Below are 21281 nucleotides of genomic sequence, written 5' to 3'. Positions count from 1 at the left end.
TTGGCCTCTTTCTCGCTTCGCTTCCGGCTGCGTTTCTGGACTAGAGTTTCAATACCGTGACCAGAGACATTGGTGGCGAATATACAAGGCTCCCGAAACTGGGCTGCAAGTGCCCAAATCGTCTTTGGTGATCCATGCTGTCAAGAAAGACGATGACTGGAAAATTGAATTGATTCCTAGCAAACCCTGCTCAACGCCTTTCCCAATGCTGTGGTCCGTACTGTCATGCTGTCACCGTCGTTGCAAGTCGTCGTTGTCGCAGAGAGCCGGATTCGAGAAAAAGTCCGACGCTTTGTAAACTCTCTCCACCAGGAAAAGTTCCGTCACCGGGAACTTCTAGCTCACCCTCCTCCGCTTCGCCGGAGAGCCGTCAATCGTGTCCAATCCAATCCCCGTGCTCCAATTCTTCTTCTCCTGGCCGACTTCGTCGCTGTCTGTGGAGACAGCTCCGCTTTGGTTTTCACCCTTTGACTTCTTGAGCGAATGAGGAGCAACGACAGAGAAGTGAAAAAGCTCGCGATCCCGCACCTTCTTCTTGCTTTTGGTAATGCGCTTCCGCCGATCGCCGTCGTTGTCGTCTGCTGTCAAATCGGCCTCGACGTACTTGCCCACAGCCTTCTCCAGGCGCTTCTCAAAACGTTCGGCCCTCTCCTTGGAGAGAATACTCTGATTGCCAATCTTCTTGGCCGTGTCGTTGTGCGTCTCATCTTCTTCCTCGTCTACCGCTTCGCTAAACTCCCACATTTCTTTCAGCTCTCCCCTGAATAATGCGGTTGCCCAGGCACTGATCAAGACACCTGGGACAAGGTAGAGCAAAGCAGGCTGAGGGTGATTGGCTATCTGCATGGCCGCCAGCGTGAACAGCATCCCCACGACATAGCCAGCCATGGTCGCTTTGAAGTAGGGTGTTGGAAAACCGAAGTCATGATATGCTTTGGCCGACCAGAGGTACTCTCCCCATCGGCCCGAGACTGAAGTGTAGGAGACTTTGCGGAGTTGGGCTTGCTGCGTCTCTGTAGCCTTATCTGAGCCTTTAGCAGCATCATCTGCAGTGGTCGACGTGGGCGTGGCGGAGGAAGGAGCAACGCCCGTGCGGTATTGTCGTCGCAAGTAAAACATGTACAGGTCGAAGCGAAGCGCTAGACCAATCATGATCCCTGGTAGAACAACATCACCGAGGCCTAGCATGGCATGTTGTTTAACCGGTGGCTTGTTCGGGTCCTCTGAGGGAACATCTGGACGTGGAAAGAGAAGCTTTATGGGTATGTCAAGGGACTTGGCTACTGTCACCATCATCGGACTTTGATTCATTAGCAGTTTCCAAACAGTGCGAGGGAATTTTCATACGTGAAGAACACCATGTAGATGTCATAGAAGAAGAGCGCCGAGAGGAGCAGAGTCCCGGTGCCAAACGTCGTAGGACTCATGATCTGGAGAGCACCGTAGGAGAATGCAAAGCCCATGAGATTTGTGAGGAACCAAGGCTTGTCAACGAAATTGAAATATAAGACAGCCACAAGGCCAAGGACAAAACCCGCGACGCCGAAAATGCCGATGCGCGCCTTTCCAGAGATGATGTTGCGGACAAACAGCTTTGCCGTGAGCTTCACCTTTGGAGTGTTGCGAATCCTCCAGAGCGCCGCTTCCACGGACGAGGGTAAAGGGATTCGCCCAAGGAGTCCTGGCAATGGAGAAGAAACAGTCTTTTCTCTCGACGACCCAAGAGGCGTTGCTACCTTTGCGCGAGTGTGGACATCGTAGACGGTTCTGCCAACGGAATAGCGGCGAGGGAAGACGATAACGTGAATGAGGTCCATGCCGTCAGTGAGGAAACGGCTCACGCTGAGCAATCCAAAGAGGGCAAAGTATCCGTTCAGAACTTTGTTCAGGATAGCTGGATCCTTGAGCCACTTGATGAGGAAGTACAGGCCTGCCAGCGTGACGCCGGCCATGAGCGGGAAAAGGAGGGCATCGCTTGGCGAAAGGCCTTCCATTTTCTGGACTTCATCTTCATCTTCTGGCTCCGAATCTTCCTCCTCAAGTTCAACTGTGACCTTCTTGGGCTTGTGCGGCTTGGCTGCGGACGTCGGACGAGAGAGTGAGGCGTGCGCGCCAGCGTAGATGGGAAACAATGCCGAGAGTATGAGATGTATGTAAGTGGGAATGAGCGGCTGGATCTCGGTGAAGGCATAGGCAATCTTGCCTAGCAGCTCGTAAAAGGGACCTGGGTCGTCCATGGTGTTGCCGTTGACGTATGCTGAATGAAAGACCTGTGGGTTGAAGATGAGATAAGGGCCAGAGAGGCCTTTGAGTCGCGTGGAGGTCCGGCCTAATGTGCGCGAGACATTGGAAGCTAGCAAGCGTTTGTGTTGGGGCGAGGGTGGATATGTCGCGACAGAGGCACCATGGATGGAAACCGCGTCCAAGCAGTTTGAGTTGACCGTCCCGTTGTGGCTGACGTGGCGGTGCGTCAGTCCGACAGCGGAACCAACCCAGCGGACCATTTCCGCGTATCATGACCAGCAGCACAGTATCTAAAAATGCCAAACCCTATTCTCCTTTCGCTTCTTAGAGACTCTTGTTTCTGCTGCATGATTGCATATGCTATATATGTTATCCCCGTTGCTCGGTGGTTTGCCTTTTTGGTCGCAGGGCTCGCCATTGATATTGGGCTCTCCATACCATCCATCAGTCTTTTGTACTCATCGCTAGACTCTTCCACATTGTCGAAGAACCAGAAAGTTGCGTACCGGAGCTTGCAGGGCATTGGAAGAGAAATCACTGCCCAAGTCAAGCCTCGGGCTGTGGTCACATTTTCGGCTCACTGGCAGGGACGTCATGATGGCGTCCTTGTCAACACCGCAGAAATTACTGATCTGATCTACGAGTAAGATGTTGAGGTCGCTGTGTTAGAGTGGAACTAATCGAAGTACAGCTTTTGCGGCTTTCAGGATTGGTACTACTAGCTCAAGTTTCCGCACATGGGAAGCCGTGACCTGGCCCAAAATGTCATGTCAAAGCTGGAACAGGCGGGTATTGGCTACACGCCAGTAGACAGGGGGCTGGACCACGGTGCTTGGGTGCCTCTCCGAATTGGTAAATCCCTGCAAGCTCAACCGCGGCATTGCTGATAGCTCCAAGCATTCGATTCTGAGAAGAGCCTGCTGCGGGTCCCCGTGGTGCAGGTCTCCATCTTTAAGAACGAGGGTCCCAATGAGCATTTCCGTTTGGGCCAAGCGGTAGCAAAGCTTCGGGAAGAGGGCGTCCTAATTCTCTGTAGTGGAATGGCAGTCCACAATTTGCGAGACATGTGGTTTGCTGCAGGTGAATCTCGGCCGCTGCCGTGAGTGTCCCCTTTGATGCTGAATTCATACTTAGCTAATGCCAGACAGCTAAGTCGGGAGCTTCGACAATGCGCTGAAGCAGGCTGCAACGGCGGAGCCGGGCAAGAGACCGCGTGAAATGTCTGCTCTGCTGAAGCGCGGGGACGCCCGTCAAGCTCATCCGAGCTTCGACCATCTCTTACCTTGTCATGTAGCCGCGTGTGCTGCTGAGAACGACGAGGGTTCCCAGCTTTTCACGATGTTGGATACGAGCATGAGCTGGGCCCAGTCTCGCTTTGGGGACTTGGGAGGCAATTTGACGACCATCTCCGCCAATCTGTAATGTATATGTAGCTTGATATGTGGTAATGGCTGCGGGCCGACCCCAATGAGACGTTGCATAGAGTCTATATGTTTGCGCCCCTCCGTGTATGATTTGTGCGGTCGCGCCGATTACGATGATTTAACGAGGTCCGTCACCTTGCTCTCAATGGTTGAATCGTCCAAGTCTGTAGGACAATCAGCATTCCCATTGCGAGTCCTCGAGGAGGCAGCCCCACCCTTCAATGACACCATCTTCTCCCGCCCGAACTCTGTTGTCCGCGTGTTAGCTCATCTGTCGTTCGATTCCCAAGCTCGCGCGAGCGCACCGTATCTGGCGTAGACCTTGGGGTCGACGTTCAATGCCTCTCTGATCATGATTGGGGTTTCCGGGTTGTGCTTCTTCATGGTGGGATAAGCACGGAGCAGGAATTTGCTAGAGTATCCACCCAATCAGCGCCGTGTCGATGCAATTTCCAAGCATTGTGGGGGAGCTCGGGGAAATAGGGCATCGCCATACCGTGTGGCAGCGCTGGCATCAGAGGACTGGCACAACGCAAAGCGCAACTCCTTGACGGCGCTGCTGAAGGCGTACTTGGTGGCCATGGCGGCGACGGGGTGAGGTTCGAGAGGTGGTGTGATGGCCCTGGGGATGACGGCGAGCGGAAGCTGGGGTCGGAACGGAGGGCGGCGGCCGCTGTGGACCAGGGGCGGAGAAATCGGGACTCCACCTTTTGATCAGCGCTCAACACCAACAGATACCGAAACCTGTCAGCGGCGCCGCGGTCCTGTCTTCACTCTCCACTCTCTCGACCAGCGCTTTTCTTGCCGTCGCCCTCATTCACCAGACAACCCGTCAAAATGTCGTTCCGTCCTACCACTCGCATTCTCAACTTCTCGCGCAACTTGCTTCGGCAAGCGCCGCGCCGCAGCGTCCAAACCGCCGCCGACACCAATGCGGGCGCCGCAAAGCAGAGCGGCTTCTCCAAGTTTTTGAACAGTCCGGTCGGTCCCAAGACTGTCCACTTCTGGTATGAAGACCTTGAAAATATCACTGCAAAATCCGTCTAGCCTAAACTAGCGGGCCGTTGACTCAACCAGTGCTGACAACAATGCGACGAAAGGGCCCCCGTAATGAAGGTATGACTTTTCCCTTCTTCGGCTTGTACCATCAACGATATCCTCGCGACCACCAATGTTCAAACATCTTTGCAACTAAAAGAGCCACAATGGAGCATGTCAAGCTGATGGACAAAACAGTGGGGCATCGTCCTCGCAGGTGTCGCCGACTTCTTCCGCCCCGCTGACAGTCTTTCCCTTTCGCAAAATATGGCCCTGACCGCTACTGGTATCATTTGGACTCGCTGGTGCCTCATTATTAGGCCCAAGAACATCTTGTACGTGGCCACAACATTCCGTGCCCAGGACCACGCTTGGGAGGGAGGAAAGATGGGATGAAAATATGCTGACAAATGTTAGCCTCGCTACGGTCAACTTTTTCCTTGGATGCGTCGGTCTCATCCAGACTTCCCGTATCCTGATCTACCAAAACTCCGTCAAGGGTGCTCTCAAGGGGGAGGGCGAGACGGCCAAGAAGGTCGTCGAGCACCCCGTAGAATCCGCCAAGGACGCCGGACTCAAGAACTGAACTCGCATCGGTTGATCTGAGGGAGAGGGGACCTGCCCGCGGCGCGACCTTGATAGAAACGCTGCCTGTCGCTGTAATCGACTTTAATAGAACGTTGATGGAGCTGGGTCAAAGCAAAATCCCAACTGCGTTGAAGCAGTTTTGGGCGCCTGTAAGATACCATCAAGTCGGGTTACTGAGGTGTCTGAGTTTTAGAGATATACTTAAAGCTAGTTCATAGTGCGTTTTCAAGGCATCGAATCTTCCAACAGACACCACGATATGACTTCATTGCACTAACAGCGGTCCAGATCAACGCAACACTTTTACCTGTTCTTTATCCCCCAAATGTTTGCACATGGCTGCTCCACATGATGCCTTGCCCCAATGGACAAAGACATCTCTTTCAGTCCTATTTTCTTCTTTATCCCATCTCCTTGTTCCCATTTATAGCACTCTGACCTGAACAGCGATTGTTCAAGCATAAATACCATCTGAACGCTCTCCCCAGCAAGCCTTTCTTGGCCAAGTCATTGGCTTATCCATCACACTCTTTCAGAGAAACCACACTGGTTCAAAAATGCACTTCACAACCTTCATTTTCGGCATTGTCTTCGCCATGATCGGCCTGGTCGCCGCAGCCCCGCTGGACAACAATCCACTGGCGGGCCCAGTCGACGACGTCCTCCCCGCCGACTTCAAATCGACATACCCCGACTACGTGGCGCAGCCCACGCTCGAGAAGCGCGGCTCGCGCCAAGTGGTCTTCTGCAAGGCGCCGAACCGCAGGAACTGCGTGTCGGCTCCCGTTCCGTCGAACAAGTGCTACGTCCTGACCCCGGCATGGAACAACAAGCTCAAGAGCATCTACCCCGGCGCAAATCACTGGTGCAAGCTGTTTTCGAACAATAGGTGCGGCGGGTTGTCGACTAGCGTCTATGGTGGCGTCAATATCAATTTGCCTGGCTTTCTGGGGCTGGCGAGCAGCTTGCAGTGCGTTGAGGTTGTTGGGTTGAACATGGGTAACTAGCGTCGGTGTGGGTGCAGTTCACTTGCAGGGAGCATTCTGTAAATCACTGTAGCCTAGAAAATTGTAGCTGCTCTTTTGGCTATCTTGAACTTACACCGTCTTGTGTCCCCTAACATGGACTCTCGTTTTCAATGTCTACATGATTTGTCAAGTCGGTCTTTGTTCAAGGACCGCTGGGCATATGTAGAGAAATAGTGCCACGAATCTACCACTTATCCCCGCTAAGTCCGACTTTTGGTGGCAAATATGGTGCTAGCGAACACATGAATGTTCCTGTCCCGCTCGCAAAGAGAGCTCTGGAGGTGGCTTGAATAGTCCCCAGTCATTTTTCTGTTGTCTTGTGGGTGCCCTTGCTTTGGTCACCAAGCCTTGAACGGTCATGACAGCAACAACCACATGAATACTCCCATCTTGCTTTAGCTCCTTTAAAATAGGATGCAAATTCTCCACTTGGCGCTAGATTTTTCTCTATTTGTACAGTACAAATTAGGTTCGGGTTCAAGCTTCCAAACCCAGATAGAGACCTATACTTTGTTGATGAATATCAAATGTAGATCATTCATCCCAGTCCCGCAGCCCCTGTCAAACAAGCCCTCTATGCCGCCACACCCACGCCTCAACTCTGCGACTGAGAACAAGGTCAAAAGGTCCTCAGGCTGCACAGGGGACGCGCCGTGTAGGAAACATCGTGGGAAGTTGACGACCAAGCTGTCTCCCTATAGTAGAATCTCGGAAAGTGGTGACACAGAAACTGCCAAACGCTTTCTTGCTCATCTGCATTTGAACTTTTGGCTTTTTCGCGCCAACACATGAGGTTAGAGGTGTCAGCATGTTACCAAGTTGTCCCCCGCAAGCAGCGAGGGTGAAATTTCTCATGACCCGTTTGCATGATTTGGGCGCGTAACAACGGCAGAGGCAGGCGAGCGAAAAGAAAATTCCACATCGCTGAAAGAGACCTCTGAGCGTGGGATTATCATGAGCACGTGGAGTGAGGTAATTAATCTCCTCAGCATCCGCAGAAGCTAGCTCTTTGCGGCCATCTGCACGGTCAAGAAGATGCCCAGGCGGGCCCACCCGAGAGGCCACGCTGGGTGTCCTTACGGGGCTGATCAAACGACGAGGTGAAACGAAAAGTTGGAACCAAACAGCGCGTTGAGAGAAAGATGTTACTGTAGGGCTGCGGGAGGCGACATAATCTATCGGGGGCTTGGGCCGGCAAAGTGAAGGCGTCGATGGGTTCTGAGTGCTCGGAACGAACCAATGCGAGACGGCTCGGCCGACGGTTGTCGCGGCGGGAGACACGGACGGGGACAGGGGCTATACCGCCCGTGTCCGACGAGCCCACCGCCTTGCTCGGCCCCGCCGCCGTGTCGTGATTGGCCGCATCTGGCATTGTGAGTAGCTTTGCGACAAGCCCAGGCTGCTTATGGCAGCACTCCGCTGCTGACCACTGTCCAGTCGTGTTCGCATTGGCGTCATGTCCTGTCCCCTAGCCCGTCTGGAAAGTTCCTATGTGCGGAGAACGTACCTGTGCTCTGCGCGGCCTACCTCGACTGGGTCTTCCTTTCAGCTTGCACCTGACTCTGCTAGTCTTCTCCGTCATCTTTCGACGCCTATCAACCTTCTTCTACCTGCCTCTGACTCCAAAATTGATCTCCTTTCAGCCGTCTTCCTGCTCTTGTCTTCACACATATCCATTTGCTTCTAGTTCCTATTGTACCACGCCCGCGTAGACTACCCGCCCGCTCTTGGACACGGCCTTCGAGTCAATTACCGGCGCTTGCGTGCCCTCGAGTCCCGTCCATCATGTCCGACTCGTCCTCGATTGACCAAATTCTCCGCACACATAGCAACAGTATCAGCGACCGAGTCTCGAAACCTTCGTCCCACTCTCCACCGTCACACACCCACAATGGAAGCATCGGTGGCGCCAGCGGCAGCTCCGGCCTGAATCCTCGCTCTTGCGTCACTTGTCGCCGGCGCAAAGTCAAGTGCGACAAGAAGCATCCGTGTACAAACTGCACAAAGGCCAGGATCGACTGTACATTCCCAGCTCCGGGACGCGCCCCGCGAAAGCCGCGCAAGCCCGCAGATGCAGAGCTGCTCGAGAGATTGAAGAAGCTCGAAGGCGTCGTCAAAACCTTGGGTGGTGTGCCGGCGATAAGCGAAGGCGAAGGACCGACTCAGGGGGCCGAGAAGGATGAATCGCAGCAAATGCAGGATCAAGAATCGCAGCCGGAGAATCAGGGAGTTGAAGATATATGCCAAAAGCTCAGTCAGAGAGAGCCCATCGCACCCGGGAGATATCCTCCACCGGAGAATGCGGCCGCAGCTGGGTTGGAGACGAGATTTGGCAGGCTGGTGGTTGACGAGGGAAAGAGCAGGTACATCAACAGTAGCTTTTGGGCAAATTTGGACAACGAGGTATGCGACCTTGGCTGCAGTGCAGTTTCGTCGGCTGAATGTTTAATCTCGGCATCAAACAGGTGGAAGACATCAAAGCCCTTCTGTCGCACTCTTCCGAAGACGAAGAGGATTTCCCTTCCCCAGACTCGTCCCCGTCAAATGACAACCAAAGCTACATTTTTGGTTACAGGTCGACAAATGTGGACCTGTCACCGATGCATCCACCCCCAGAAATCTTCGAGTTGATGTGGAGTTACTACAAAGAGAACGTGGATCCATTGCTGAAAATCTTCCACATTCCCACCACCGAGTCCAAGCTACTTGCCGCAAACAGGAATCGGGATCGCATTCCCAAAGGAATGGATTCCCTTCTCTTTGCCGTCTACTACGCCACTGTTACTGCAACTTCGTCCTCGGATGTCCTGGATAAGTTTGGCGAGGACAAGTCGACTTTACTCACGCGTTACCGCTTCGGCATCGAACAGGCCCTCGCTCGCGCCAACTTCCTCTTGTCTGATGAGATGGTTGTATTGCAAGCCTTTGTGATATTTCTCATGTGTTTGCGCCGGAACGAGGATGCGCGGATAATCTGGACCCTGACAGGGCTTGCAGTTCGCATGGCCCAGACGCTTGGCATCCACCGTGATGGCACCCACTTCCGTTTGTCGCCCTTTGACGTGGAAATGCGTCGGCGACTCTGGTGGCAAATCTGCGTACTAGACTCGAGAGCAAGCGAAGATCACGGCTGCGACCCAACCATCGTGGAGGCTTCGTTTGACACCAAGATCCCCCTCAACGTCAATGACAAAGACCTGTACCCAGGAATGACCGACTTTCCGGAGGAGCGCCAGGGATGCACCGAAATAACCTTTTGCTTGATCCGGTTCGAGGTTGCCAACGTTTACCGCCGCATCCAATACGTGCCTCCTGGACCTGAAAGATGCAACATGCGCCTTGCAAATGTTACACTGGAGCAAAAGGAGCAGTGGATCACTGACGTACACTCCAAGGTGGAGGAAAAGTATTTGAAGCACTGCGACATGACAGTTCCTCTATATTGGGTCGTTGCTACCGTCTCCCGTCTGATTGTGTCCAAGATGTGGCTCATGATCTACCATCCCTACCAGCGCCTGGACGGTGGCGCTTCGCTCCCACAGGAAACCAGAGACAAGCTCTTTGTCACGTCGCTCGAGAACGTTGAATGTGCCCTGCTTCTGCAATCCGAGGCCCGCACAGAAAAGTGGGGATGGCTGTTCAGGACCTACGTTCAGTGGCATGCCATAGCTTTTCTTCTCTCGGAACTCTGCATCCGGACCAAGGGCGACGTCGTAGATCGGGCATGGCGTGCTATCGAGGCAACAGCTGCCAGGCGCTGGCCAGATCTTACCCTTGATCAGAAGAAGGGTTGCATCTGGCGACCATTGAGAAAACTGGTCTCCAGAGCTCGCGCAGCCAGGGAGGCCGAGCTTCAGCGCGAGCGTGAGGAAATACTGCGTGCGCAGCTAAACAGCTACCCAAGCCTTGCATCTCAAGGCCCACTTGGGTTGGATCTTTTTGCTCAATATGCGCGGTCAAGAAGCAATGGCGTGCCCATGGCAAACGCGAACACGACTGGTCTTCAGAACGGCACTCCTACGCTGGATCAAATAGATCGTGGCAGAAAGATACCGGACTTGGTCAAACAGCACGCTCTACGGCAACCGGAAGAGCAGGAACAACAGGAACAAGGAGGACTTGATATGCTTTCGACCATGCCTCAAACAGGTCCAAACCTGCACCTCCAGGCTCAAGGCACGGACGTCAACATGGACCAGGCCGACTGGCTTTTCAAGGACCTTTTTGCCAACCCGCCCCCTTTTGATCCTCTGGGCAACTTCATCAGCGACAATACCTCCCCTGCCATCCCACCCTCGCACAACCCTTCTTTGGCCCGCACCGACTCCTCGAACCAAAACAACACAACGAGCTCTGCCACGTCTCCTACCCTAGGCGACGACCCCATGAATTGGGCCAGCTGGGACGATTTGGTCAACCAGTACGGCATGGACATTGACCCGGGACAGATGTCGCAAACGTTCAACCCGTCGAATACGCCGGGCGTCTTTCATTCATGGTATTAGCTTATGTCCATGTTCAAAGATCTGGGAAATGAGGGATTGGAAAAATAGAACGATGGTTATGGCCATTAGATTGAGGGAATGATTGTGGATTTGCTTTTCGGTTCACATTCTGGGCGTTCTTGGGGCATGTATACCCACTCGGTCACAGATACGGCTGCTATGATGTTAATGTGAAAGTGATGTGCTTTTGCATCCGACATGGGTGAGTCACCGTAGCCTTTGAATGAATGAGATGACTTGGAACATACTGCTTGAGTTTTTGGAGTCCATTCACACACAGTTGCCTGTGTCGAATGGTGTATGCCGTCTTTTTCGAATGCTTCAACATCCTTAGGCGATCGGAATCGAGAGTTGTTTGGTTCTGATAGCAATTAAAACACCGAATTCATCAGAACTGACCATGGCATTCTCACAAAATCCAAATGACTGGAGTTTCATCACTTCTCGACCATTTTTCGCCCTGGCCGGTAGAGGAAGGAGGTCTTGGCGGCGGGACCTCGGAGCGGAATTACCAAAGCTCCATTCGCTTGCGCTCGGACCAGGTCCACTGCGAAAACTCCAACCGAACGACACTCGACGGCCTGGATCTTCAGCCAGCGACGACAGCCATCTGCTCCCAACGACCTCCGCCGACCCTTCCGTCTTCTTGACTCCCCCAAAAAAATCGCAAAAATGCCTGGTGTTTCCGTTCGCGATGTCGAGGCCGGCAAGTTCATTGAGGCCTACGCTGCCTTTTTGAAGCGTCAGGGTCGTCTTCCGTAAGTCGCCTACCGCGTCGCGCATCTCTCCATGTCCAAGACTTTTGCATACTGACAGCGTCGCAGCATCCCAGGTTCGTGAAAAAACGCAAATCTTGCGCCCACCTGAATCCCGTGCGAACGGGGGATACAGAGGGGCGCCATTGGCTGAAGCTTGTGCTGACCATGGTGTTTTCTGTCATCTACAGCGTGGGTTGACACTGTCAAGACCGTAATGACCCCCGAGAATCCCCTCGACATCCCGCAATTGGGATGTCTGTGAAGAGATTTTGTGCTGATTGCATGTACAGTCCCACGCCAAGGAGCTCCCTCCCCAGAACATTGACTGGTACTACGTCCGCGCCGCTGCTGTCGCCCGTCACATCTACCTCCGCAAGACCGTCGGTGTCGGCCGTCTCCGCAAGGTACGACACGAATCGAAACCAGCACCACGATTGCAGAAGAATGTGGGATAGTCTAACACGCAAGACAGGTTCACGGTGGCCAGAAGAACCGCGGCTCGCGCCCCAGCCACCACGTCGATGCCTCCGGCTCCGTCGACCGCAAGGTCATGCAGTCGCTCGAGAAGATTGGCGTCCTCGAGCAGGACGAGGACAAGGGAGGCCGCCGCATCACCCAGTCCGGCCAGCGTGACTTGGACCGCATTGCCATGACCACCCTTGAGGCCGAGGAGGAGGAGGAGGAGGAGTAAACGCTTTTACTTCGTCTCAATCAAAAAAAAGAGTTTACGGGTCCCCCGCCATCGGTGGCTTTCGGTACGGCGTCTTTGATAATACCCTGAATGGCATTCACTGTGCGCGCGGGGTCTGGGTCGGCTGGATAGGTCTGTTCTGCGGAATCAAAATCAATGAGCGAGCAAGCGTAGATGCGCTCTGCTTGCTGCTGTCAACTTCATCAACCGCCCGAGAAAAGACTCAATTAGCCTCAATGCGACTTTCGGGCGTCTAAGCGCCGTGCCACTTCCAAACTGTGCCATTATCCTGGATCGACTCGGTCTGTTGGAACGCAAGCTTTGCAAGTGCAGAATCGATCGACGACGTGATTCGCAGCAATTCTGACTAACTGAAATTTGCCAACTCAACACCTAACACCTTGATGTCCCAGCCAGCCGTCCTCGAAACGCCACACACGGCGGAGCAGACCACCCGTCAAATTACACCAGCCGCCGCACATACGAGGGCCGTTGTTGAAATTTTGCCTAATCAGTTTCAAATCTCCACAGTGCGTGCGGACTTCCACCTTCTAACGTAGTGGCTGCATATAGCAGGCTGCCGCTAAGCACGGAATGTGAGCCCTGGGAGCTTCTTTTCATTTCATCCCGTAGCGAGAATAGTGCATGATTCATTGTTTTCTTCCTTTCTTCACCACTTCTACTTCCGCGTGCAAACGAATGAACTGAGTTCTCTCTCCCCTCCCTCTCCCTTGCCCCCCCTTCAATTCTTCCACTCCATTACATATCCGTCACCTATCTCCACTCTCCCCTCATCTCGCCTCGCCTCTCCATCCATTTTCCGAATCCCTACCACACCCTAGGAGCGTTGAGCAGCCGTGTTACAGCTTATCCGTTTACCCACTTACCCGCTTGTCTATGGCTAGCACATAGACTCTACTTCAATTGGCTCTTTAAACCCCACCAATTTTCCGACCATTGAGTTTGAGATGTCTTTCTTTAGCGACGAGATAGGGAAGCAGTAATCAGGGTAGTAATACACACACGTCACTCACACGGGTGTACGTATAGTAGTATAGCACCTACAGCACGGCATCCGCCCAGACGAAACACCTCCCATCGCCACCTAAAGACTCGTCCGACGCCCGACCAGCTCCATCACGCCATTGCCATACTCTTACTTACTCTCAGCGCTACCTGTCACCACAGAATCAAATCCCTCCCGTTTCCTGCCCCGCCCTACCCTTCCCTACCCCACAGCCACCTCCAGTCGCTTCTCCACTTCTACATCGCACATCGACCCATCTGCATCGGTCAAGTGGGCGCCGAGACCGAGGGTGTCTCGTTCCCTGGTTGCTTGGCAGCCGGCGTATAAGTGAGGGGGAGGAGATTTTCTCTCGATGAGCACACACGCACGCACGCACGCACGCACGCACGCATGCATGCATATCTGCGTGTGTGTTTAGAGTGTGCAAGGGGAATGAGTGGGATGCGTTATTTTTTAATTTAATATTTTTTTTTTTTTTCCCCTGGCTGGCTAAGTGATTTGGGGATGTGGGATGCGCATGTAGGTATGCTGCTCCGAACCGTTTGAGTGGTGGTGAGACGACGGGACGGGGAGCTTGGGTGGGTGTTTTATGCATATAATGCATGCATGCATGCATACAAACAAACATACATACATACATGGATTTCGACGTTTCTCGGACGTGCTTGGCCGAGAAATGGAAATCGGGAAGGATTTTCTGCGGCATGCGACGAGCAACACGCGACACAATCAATGGCAAGAAACAGGACGATGGTAGAAAGATGGTGGCATGTAGACAGCGAGCAATTGCGTCATTCTAATAGCTACATACATAGGTACTCAGTACCGTTAAACAACAGACTATCCGAGCCAGACAGTAGCAGCAGCAGCAGCAGTAGTAGTAGTAGTAGCGGTTCAAAAAGTGGTATATAGCAGCGGAGAATGAGCATCTCAGCAGATACATAGATGGGCAAATTAGTAGTAGCGCGCAGGCAGCAACGGACGGGAGACGCGGCAAAAACGGCAACGCCTCTACTTGAATCAGAGCTGGAGAGTTTTGAGCGAAAAGGCAGCAAGTGACGATCTGTATGGTCGACGCTCCACCAAACTTGCTCTCCAGAATCAGAAGAGATCGGTCATAGCGCCATGACTTGCGTCGCCGACCAAACGGGCGTACTTGGCCAGGACACCGCGCGTGACAGGGCGGCGCGGGGGACTCCACTCCTTGAGACGCGCCTGGATCTCGTCGTCGCTCAGGGCCACATCGAGGCGGTTGTTTTCGGCGTCGATGGTGATGACGTCGCCGGCGCGGACAATGGCAATGGGTCCGCCAACGGCCGCCTCTGGCACAATGTGGCCGACGATGAAGCCGTGCGAGGCGCCGCTGTAGCGGCCGTCTGTGATCAGGGCCACGTTGGTTAGTTTGGCGCCCATGAGCGCGGCCGAGGCTTTGAGTTGCTCGGGCATGCCAGGACCGCCCTTGGGGCCTTCGTAGCGCACGACGATGACGATGTTTTCGCCGTGCGGCACGCGCCCATTTGAGAGGGCGTCGTCGAGCTCGTGTTCCTTGTCAAACACCATGGCTTTGCCCGTGAACTTGGTGCCCTCCTTGCCGGTGATTTTTGCCACTGCGCCGCCGGGTGCAAGGTTGCCGCGGAGAACCTCCAGGTGACCACTTGCCTTGTACGGATTGCTGATTTCGCGAATGATTTCGTTTCCTTGGGGCAGAGATGGCCATGACTCGACGTTTTCGGCCAGCGTCTTGCCGGTGACGGTCATGGTGGAGCCGTCGAGGAGGCCGGACGCGATGAGCAGCTTTTGCACCGATGGGATTCCACCAATCTCGAACAGGTCGGCCATGTTGTACTTGCCGCTCGGCGCCAGATTGGCAATGTACGGAATCTTATCGCTGATGCGTTGGAAATCGTCCAGAGTTAGGGGCACGCCGGCTGTACCGGCCACCGCCAGCAGATGCAAAACACCATTGGTCGATCCTCCGAGCGCCATGATCATGACGATTGCATTCTCAAAAGCTTTTCTCGTCAATAAATACCGCGGACGAATGTTCCTCTCCATGCAAATCTTGATGCAGTCTGCAGCTTTGGCGCATTCTCGCATTTTTGTCGGAGCATCGGCTGGAGTCGAGGAGGAGCCCGTCACCGTCAGACCCAGAGTCTCGATGGCTGTTGCCATGGTGTTGGCAGTGTACATGCCTCCGCATGCTCCGGGACCGGGGCAGGCACTCTTTTCTAAATCGTCCATGATGTCTTCTGGCTTCAATGAAGGGTCATGCTCAGCCCGCAGGCTGTTGTAAATCATGGCTCCGTGGGCCTCGTAGCAACTGGAAATGTTGATGGGCTTGCGGAGGAGCTTGGAGTACCCAGGCTTGATGGTGCCGCCGTAGACGACCAAAGAAGGGCGGTTGTGTCGCGCCATGGCCATGACGCAACCAGGCATGTTCTTGTCGCAACCGGGGATGCAAATGTTGGCATCGTGCGACTGCGCGCAAGTGACGGTCTCGATGCTGTCGGCTATTATCTCGCGAGTTTGTAGGGAGAAGCGCATTCCTGTCGCAATCAGCCATTGGCTCAAGCAAAGATAGTGGGGTGCTAAAGATATACCCTCTGAGCCCTGCGTAATGCCATCGGAGACGCCGACGGTGTTAAATTGCCAGGCTAGCATGCCATGCTTTTGCAGCGCGCTCTTGACGGCCTTTCCCAAATCAAGCACTGCGTTGAACCTTGGGTCAGTGCTGGAGTTCTGTGCGCTTGATGCGCTCACGTCGCCGCGGATCAATTGGACGACGTATTTGGCTTACAGTGCATGCTGTAGCAGACTTAGCAAAGCATCCAGATGAGGCCAATTTCCACACTCACTTGCATGGATTTCCTTCCCACCACACCGACGCAATGCCAACCTGGGGGGCATTTTCCATGGTCTGCTTGTCTGGCACGCCAGCGGCGTAGAGCATGGCCTGGGCACCGGGAAAGTCATGGCCTCGGGTCATAAAGGTCGAGTACCTGTTCAAGACGGGTTTGCCATCTTTGGTGGTTCCGGCAGGCAATTCGGGGAACGAGAGGAAACGCGGCTCCTCAGGCTCGCGCTGCTTCTGGAGATTGGCAGGATCCATGATGTCGCAATTGGCATGGGGGGAAGGGGGAAGGAGGTGACGGCTGGGGTGAGGGGGAGGAAGGCGAGAGAAAAACAACATCCAATGGCAGAGGAAGCAAGTGTAGGACCGGGAGATAAGCAGGCCGGGTAGGGCGGAGGGGGAGCCCCGGCAACTAGTACCCCTCATCTATCGGTAATCCTATTGGGGATATTAGTCGCATGATGGTGGGCTGTGGGTGGGTAAACAAGATCCGGGGAAATCAACATGGCAGTAGAGCAGGGCAGGGCAGGGCAGAGCAGAGCAGAGCAGAGCAGAGCAGAGACGGAAAAGCGGCTGCTGGCGGGGATTTCGGAGCCACAGCAGGCCAGCAAACCACGAGGGGATGCAGCCCAGTCAACTTCCGTTCAGTCGGGCCGTGATTGGGCAATGACATTGTTGTTCAGGCACAAGAGGACGAGGACGAGGACGAGGACGACGACGACGAGGACGACGGCGGGAGACAAGGAACATTGATGTTCTTGGTGGTTCGGGGTGGCTCAGCTCAGCTTTTAATCGACACGGTCGAGCTGGCGCCGAGAACCCCGCGGCCCGTCGGTCGGTACGTCATTGCATTTTCCCGTCAACACCACTTGTTATCTACCAAACCCGCCGAGTCGAACCCATCCAGACCCATCACCGATACACCTCGCGCCCACGTGTTCTGCTCCTTACAACACTCAACAATCCCATCCGCCCTCGGTCGTCCGTCGCGTCCGTCGCGCCCGTCGCGCCCGTCGCTGCTCCCACAGAGGCCCTGGCCGTGACGGGCTGTCGGCTGGCCTCCGCACAGGTCCAACGTTGCGACTTGCGACGTACATGTCCTCGAGTCTCTATCTGCTGAGTGATTTTGTCTGCTACAGTACCTACCTACCTACCTACCCACCTACCTACCTACCTACCTATCTAACCCCCGCCGCGTGCCTTGTCCGCCCGGCCGTGCCAGTCATTCCCATCCAGACGTGCTGGCACGCGACGCCTTCATTGGCCCATGCCCTGGTCTGCTGCAACACCTAGGGCTTCCACCCATTATCCGTCATGGCAGGTCCCCAACGCGACCATGGCGTTTCCCAAGCCATCATCTCATTCTTGCTGTCCATCCCCTCTGCCTCCGCATCCATGCTGACCAACTCCTCAACCTCTCTTACGTCTTCTTCTGCTCCCGAAGACGCTTTTTCTCTCGTCTCCAAACTCTTCAATTTCCTCAGACTCGACTTTTCTCAATCCCTGACTTGGTCGGACATGGTCAAGCTAGCCGTCGCATGCGGACTTGTTCCCGGTTCCATTTACATAGGAAAGCGACTGGTCGATCCGCCCAGGCACGACGGCGACGCCGGTCAAGGTACGTCTGCGAGATTCATGTCATGATGGGGTCATGCGCTGATTGGCCTGCTAGATGCCGTCGCGACTGATCCGGGCCTGCTGAAGAAGCACTCGACCTTCAAGTCTTATACTGTCCCCGCTACGGGATTCACATATCCCTCGGTTAGGACCTTTTACCGCCCGCATCCTCAAGGTGACAAGCTGCCCAGCAAACCGGCCCCGCTGCCCCTTTTGGTCTTCGTCCACGGACTCGCTGGCTCCGCTGCTCAATTCCAGACTGTCCTCACCAGCCTGGTCAACATTGGACCATGTCTGGCCATTGACTTTCCAGGATGCGGACTGTCCAGACTTGCGCCCAAGGACTGGGCTGCTTATTCCACTGAGGCTCTCGTCCAATTGCTTGCTGTCATCGTCGACGAACACCGTGACAAGAAGTCCGGACAGGGCCTGATCTTCATTGCCCACAGCATAGGCTGCTCCCTTGCATGCGCGCTTGCGTCGTCCACATCCCCACACTCGGGAATACTCTCTGAACATGTCAAGGGACTCGTGGTCATTTGCCCAATGGCAGAGACCACTTGGAATGACCGGGAACTGAAAGGACTAGAGAGGGTCATCAGCATCCCGAACCCCATCTTCAATCTCTGGCGTCGTTGGGATCGACGGGGCGGCCTCAACAGCAACAGCGTCCTCCGATACACTGGTCCAGGAGCCGAGCAGGAGACTAAGAAGCTCCAGATCCGCTTCAATGAGCAAACCAAGACCTCTGTCTGGAAAAGATACGCATACGGTATGTTGCCGCGTGGGCCGACACATGCTTTCGACTCCCAAAAGCTCAATGGTCTGCCCGGACTTGACTTGTGGGCCGGTCTCGAGGTTCCCGTCTTTCTAGTGGCTGGAGAAGCCGACGTCCTGACTCCCGTGACCGAAGTCAAGAAGATTGCCGCTTCATTGGGCAAAGATGTTGCTATTTCCGGTGGCGACGGTTCCAAAGCGGGCCCCAGCAAGGGATTGGCATCGCCGGCCGACTCAAACGCCATTGCAGGCTCCCCGCAAACCTTTGCCACCGGATCGGACACTCTCGTCGACAGAGCCGATAACGACTCTCTCAGCGCTCTCGACGGCTCCATCACAACCGAAGGCGACGCATCGGTGGCCACCAAAAAGCAAAAGTGCCTCAAGACCATCATCCTTCCCGCCCCAGCCTCACACGCCTTGCTCTATGCGCCGTCGACGGCGAGGACCCTCTCGGGCTTGGTGCAGACGTTTCTGGCCGAGCGTGTTGACAAGCGACTCTCTCTCGGCTGGCAGTTGCAATACCTGACAACGGAGGGCAAATGGGACGTCAAGAATCTCAAAAAGTGGCAGGCCGTGAAGCCCGTGTCGGAGCCCGTCGCTGGCCTGTTTCGCGCCATGAAGACGTTGAGAGAAGTCGACCCAAGGCACTGCCCCAATGTCTTTGTCAAGGACTGGCAAAGCAAGATTCGAGCCGTCGTCGACATTAGCCACGAGTCTCCAGTCTACGATCCGCGAGGTCTCGAAAATGGCGGCATTGCCTACTACAAGTTTCCTACCGTCTCCAAGCTCCCACCCACTGTCGACGAGGTGAGGCAGTTCATCGCCCTCATTGACGACCTGCGTGGGGAGAATGCTAGTGTTCCCAGCGAGGAAAACTCACACAAGACGCCGCTCATTGGTGTCCACTGTCACTACGGCTTCAACCGCACTGGCTTTTTCATCGTTTCCTATTTGGTGGAGCGGTTAGGCTGGACCTTGCCAAACGCATTGCAGGAGTTTGCGGCCAAGAGGCCGCCGGGCATAAGGCATAATCACTTCGTTGACGCATTGTACGTCAGATATCATCCGGGCCTGAAGAGGACTCCCACATTGTAAGAGCGAGCGAGTGATTGGGACGGGCGAATTGGAATTGGAATTGGTTCTGGGCTGGGTTGGGTTTGGTTCCTTGTGGGGGTTAGAGAAGGATTGTCTGGCGCTTGCTTTTGCGGATACCATAACCATAACGGCTTTTGCATAACTCTCGATACCTATAGTATCACCAAGTCTCTATCATCACAAGCAATACAAGATTCTCAAGAAACATGTGTCCCGGTCAAGTGCGGTGCCGGGCGGTGGTCGAGAGGAGGTCACGTGAGACGCTAAGGAAGGCGCTCCTTAGCGAGCGCACCACCGCCGAAACCCAGATTTCGCAGACCCGACGACCCCGCCCGCCAGCGACGACAACCGCCAGACCGACAACCTCAGCCAACACTTCCCGACCCTCAGCTCAAACGCAAAAATGGAGAACGAACGTGGCGAGCTCGTGGACCTGTACGCCAAAAACTCCCGGGGCAGACGAGTTGCCTGACCAAAGCAACGCGAATCTGGCCCGCACTCCCAAACGAACGACACAAACTAACAACGGTGGTTCACAGCTACGTCCCCCGCAAGTGCTCTGCGACCAACCGCATCATCAAGGCCAAGGACCACGCCTCGGTCCAGCTCTCCATCGGCAAGGTCGACGAGAACGGCAGGTACACGGGCGAGAACCAGACCTACGCCCTCTGCGGCTTCGTCCGCGCCATGGGCGAGAGCGACGACTCCCTCAACCGCCTGGCGCAGCGCGACGGTTTCCTCAAGAACGTGTGGAGCGCCAGCCGGTAAATTTTGCCATCGGGAAAAAAAGATTCATAGAAAGGGTCACATTGTTGGGGAATGGTACGTTTTGAGCGCCGCCGAGCTTCGGGATGCGACGACGATGAGAATTGAGATGGGCGGTCTTGGCTGACTTGGAGCATCCAGGCAATGCTCTTCTTTTTTCGGTGCAAAACGGTACTCGGGACGGACTCAAAAGGAGCGCGCGGCTGTATGGGGCTGGAAAGCTTTAGTTCAGGACGGCGGCGGTCGACGCCGTGACGATTGACGAGCTCAGAAATCCAGCGGCGACTTCTTCCACACACAAACCCATGACCACTCGCTCCATCGATTTCAAAACGTGCTTTGAGCCGCAACAGTGACATGCTCTATGCGTCCCGAAAGCGTCCAAGTTCAATCGATTGCCAACATGAGCTATCGGGTGGAGATGGGAAGGGGCTTTGCTCGACCGACTTGGTGTGCAGTCCGACTACACATTCAGACCTCCCGCACAGCGGCTGTTGAGAAGAACAACCCTCCTTGTGTCTGGTCGCGGGAGTGAACAACAGCTTCCGAGGCGCCATTGTGACGGCAAAGGGTAATTTCATCTCCCTCCGCAGCAGTGAATGTCCCCTTGTCGCAGCCGCAGTGCTAGGACTCATGATTTCCCTCACCACCCGGCATCGTGATTAAGTCAACAGCCCAGGAACCTTCACAAATGACGGGGTCAGCGCACTCAACGCCGCATAACGATCATTTGACCTTTCTCGCAGAGCTGCAATTGGACGCTGATTTTCTCCCGCAAAGCACAAAGTCAGTTGGTATTTACTTTTCCGCAACTACAACATCACAACACCCCCATGCCCGCCTTCTCATCTACAGCAGCAGCCCGTGCAG

General features: G+C 54.7%; 9 protein-coding genes across 9 annotated transcripts; 6 read left to right on the top strand and 3 right to left on the bottom strand.

Moving 5' to 3' along the window:
* Positions 1-336: 336 nt before the first annotated feature.
* On the bottom strand, positions 337-2237 carry IWZ02DRAFT_466897 (intramembrane protease 2; the record flags this gene model as incomplete). The annotated part of the gene is made up of 2 exons (XM_066768527.1): positions 337-1300; positions 1348-2237. 2 exons carry the CDS (start codon positions 2235-2237, stop codon positions 337-339), a joined length of 1854 nt encoding a protein of 617 aa, XP_066626873.1.
* Positions 2238-2591: 354 nt separating this feature from the next.
* Positions 2592-2891, top strand: IWZ02DRAFT_369408 (uncharacterized protein; the record flags this gene model as incomplete). Its single annotated transcript, XM_066764429.1, has 1 exon — positions 2592-2891. One exon carries the CDS (start codon positions 2592-2594, stop codon positions 2889-2891), a length of 300 nt encoding a protein of 99 aa, XP_066626872.1.
* Positions 2892-3776: 885 nt separating this feature from the next.
* On the bottom strand, positions 3777-4250 carry IWZ02DRAFT_368634 (NADH-ubiquinone oxidoreductase 105 kDa subunit; the record flags this gene model as incomplete). Its single annotated transcript, XM_066764387.1, has 4 exons — positions 3777-3832; positions 3884-3916; positions 3974-4080; positions 4165-4250. 4 exons carry the CDS (start codon positions 4248-4250, stop codon positions 3777-3779), a joined length of 282 nt encoding a protein of 93 aa, XP_066626871.1.
* A 145-nt stretch (positions 4251-4395) lies between these two features.
* IWZ02DRAFT_438657 (uncharacterized protein) lies at positions 4396-5443 on the top strand. The gene is made up of 4 exons (XM_066766739.1): positions 4396-4675; positions 4769-4784; positions 4905-5041; positions 5124-5443. The coding sequence occupies exons 1-4, from the start codon at positions 4506-4508 to the stop codon at positions 5290-5292; spliced, it is 492 nt and encodes a 163-aa protein (XP_066626870.1). The 5' UTR covers positions 4396-4505; the 3' UTR covers positions 5293-5443.
* A 408-nt stretch (positions 5444-5851) lies between these two features.
* On the top strand, positions 5852-6301 carry IWZ02DRAFT_486417 (uncharacterized protein; the record flags this gene model as incomplete). Its single annotated transcript, XM_066769260.1, has 1 exon — positions 5852-6301. One exon carries the CDS (start codon positions 5852-5854, stop codon positions 6299-6301), a length of 450 nt encoding a protein of 149 aa, XP_066626869.1.
* A 1449-nt stretch (positions 6302-7750) lies between these two features.
* IWZ02DRAFT_438647 (fungal-specific transcription factor domain-containing protein) lies at positions 7751-11410 on the top strand. The gene is made up of 4 exons (XM_066766738.1): positions 7751-8723; positions 8786-10808; positions 11076-11188; positions 11241-11410. Exons 1-3 carry the CDS (start codon positions 8108-8110, stop codon positions 11080-11082), a joined length of 2646 nt encoding a protein of 881 aa, XP_066626868.1. The 5' UTR covers positions 7751-8107; the 3' UTR covers positions 11083-11188; positions 11241-11410.
* Positions 11411-12552, top strand: IWZ02DRAFT_438643 (40S ribosomal protein eS19). The gene is made up of 5 exons (XM_066766737.1): positions 11411-11585; positions 11652-11659; positions 11774-11796; positions 11876-11989; positions 12058-12552. Exons 1-5 carry the CDS (start codon positions 11500-11502, stop codon positions 12274-12276), a joined length of 450 nt encoding a protein of 149 aa, XP_066626867.1. The 5' UTR covers positions 11411-11499; the 3' UTR covers positions 12277-12552.
* A 1541-nt stretch (positions 12553-14093) lies between these two features.
* On the bottom strand, positions 14094-16768 carry IWZ02DRAFT_438633 (dihydroxy-acid dehydratase-like protein). The gene is made up of 4 exons (XM_066766736.1): positions 16159-16768; positions 16101-16108; positions 15904-16011; positions 14094-15849 (listed from the first exon to the last, which is right to left on the bottom strand). The coding sequence occupies exons 1-4, from the start codon at positions 16578-16580 to the stop codon at positions 14405-14407; spliced, it is 1983 nt and encodes a 660-aa protein (XP_066626866.1). The 5' UTR covers positions 16581-16768; the 3' UTR covers positions 14094-14404.
* A 700-nt stretch (positions 16769-17468) lies between these two features.
* IWZ02DRAFT_486413 (40S ribosomal eS21 domain-containing protein) lies at positions 17469-20414 on the top strand (the record flags this gene model as incomplete). The annotated part of the gene is made up of 4 exons (XM_066769259.1): positions 17469-17772; positions 17827-19642; positions 19986-20081; positions 20186-20414. 4 exons carry the CDS (start codon positions 17469-17471, stop codon positions 20412-20414), a joined length of 2445 nt encoding a protein of 814 aa, XP_066626865.1.
* Positions 20415-21281: the final 867 nt, after the last annotated feature.

The sequence above is a fragment of the Phyllosticta citriasiana genome (assembly GCF_038021145.1).
Source record: "Phyllosticta citriasiana strain CBS 120426 chromosome Unknown IWZ02scaffold_1, whole genome shotgun sequence".
NCBI classification, from domain to species: Eukaryota; Fungi; Ascomycota; class Dothideomycetes; order Botryosphaeriales; family Phyllostictaceae; genus Phyllosticta; species Phyllosticta citriasiana.
The sequence above is the reverse complement of the archived record's forward strand: the minus strand, read 5'-3'. Positions and strand labels throughout refer to the sequence as shown.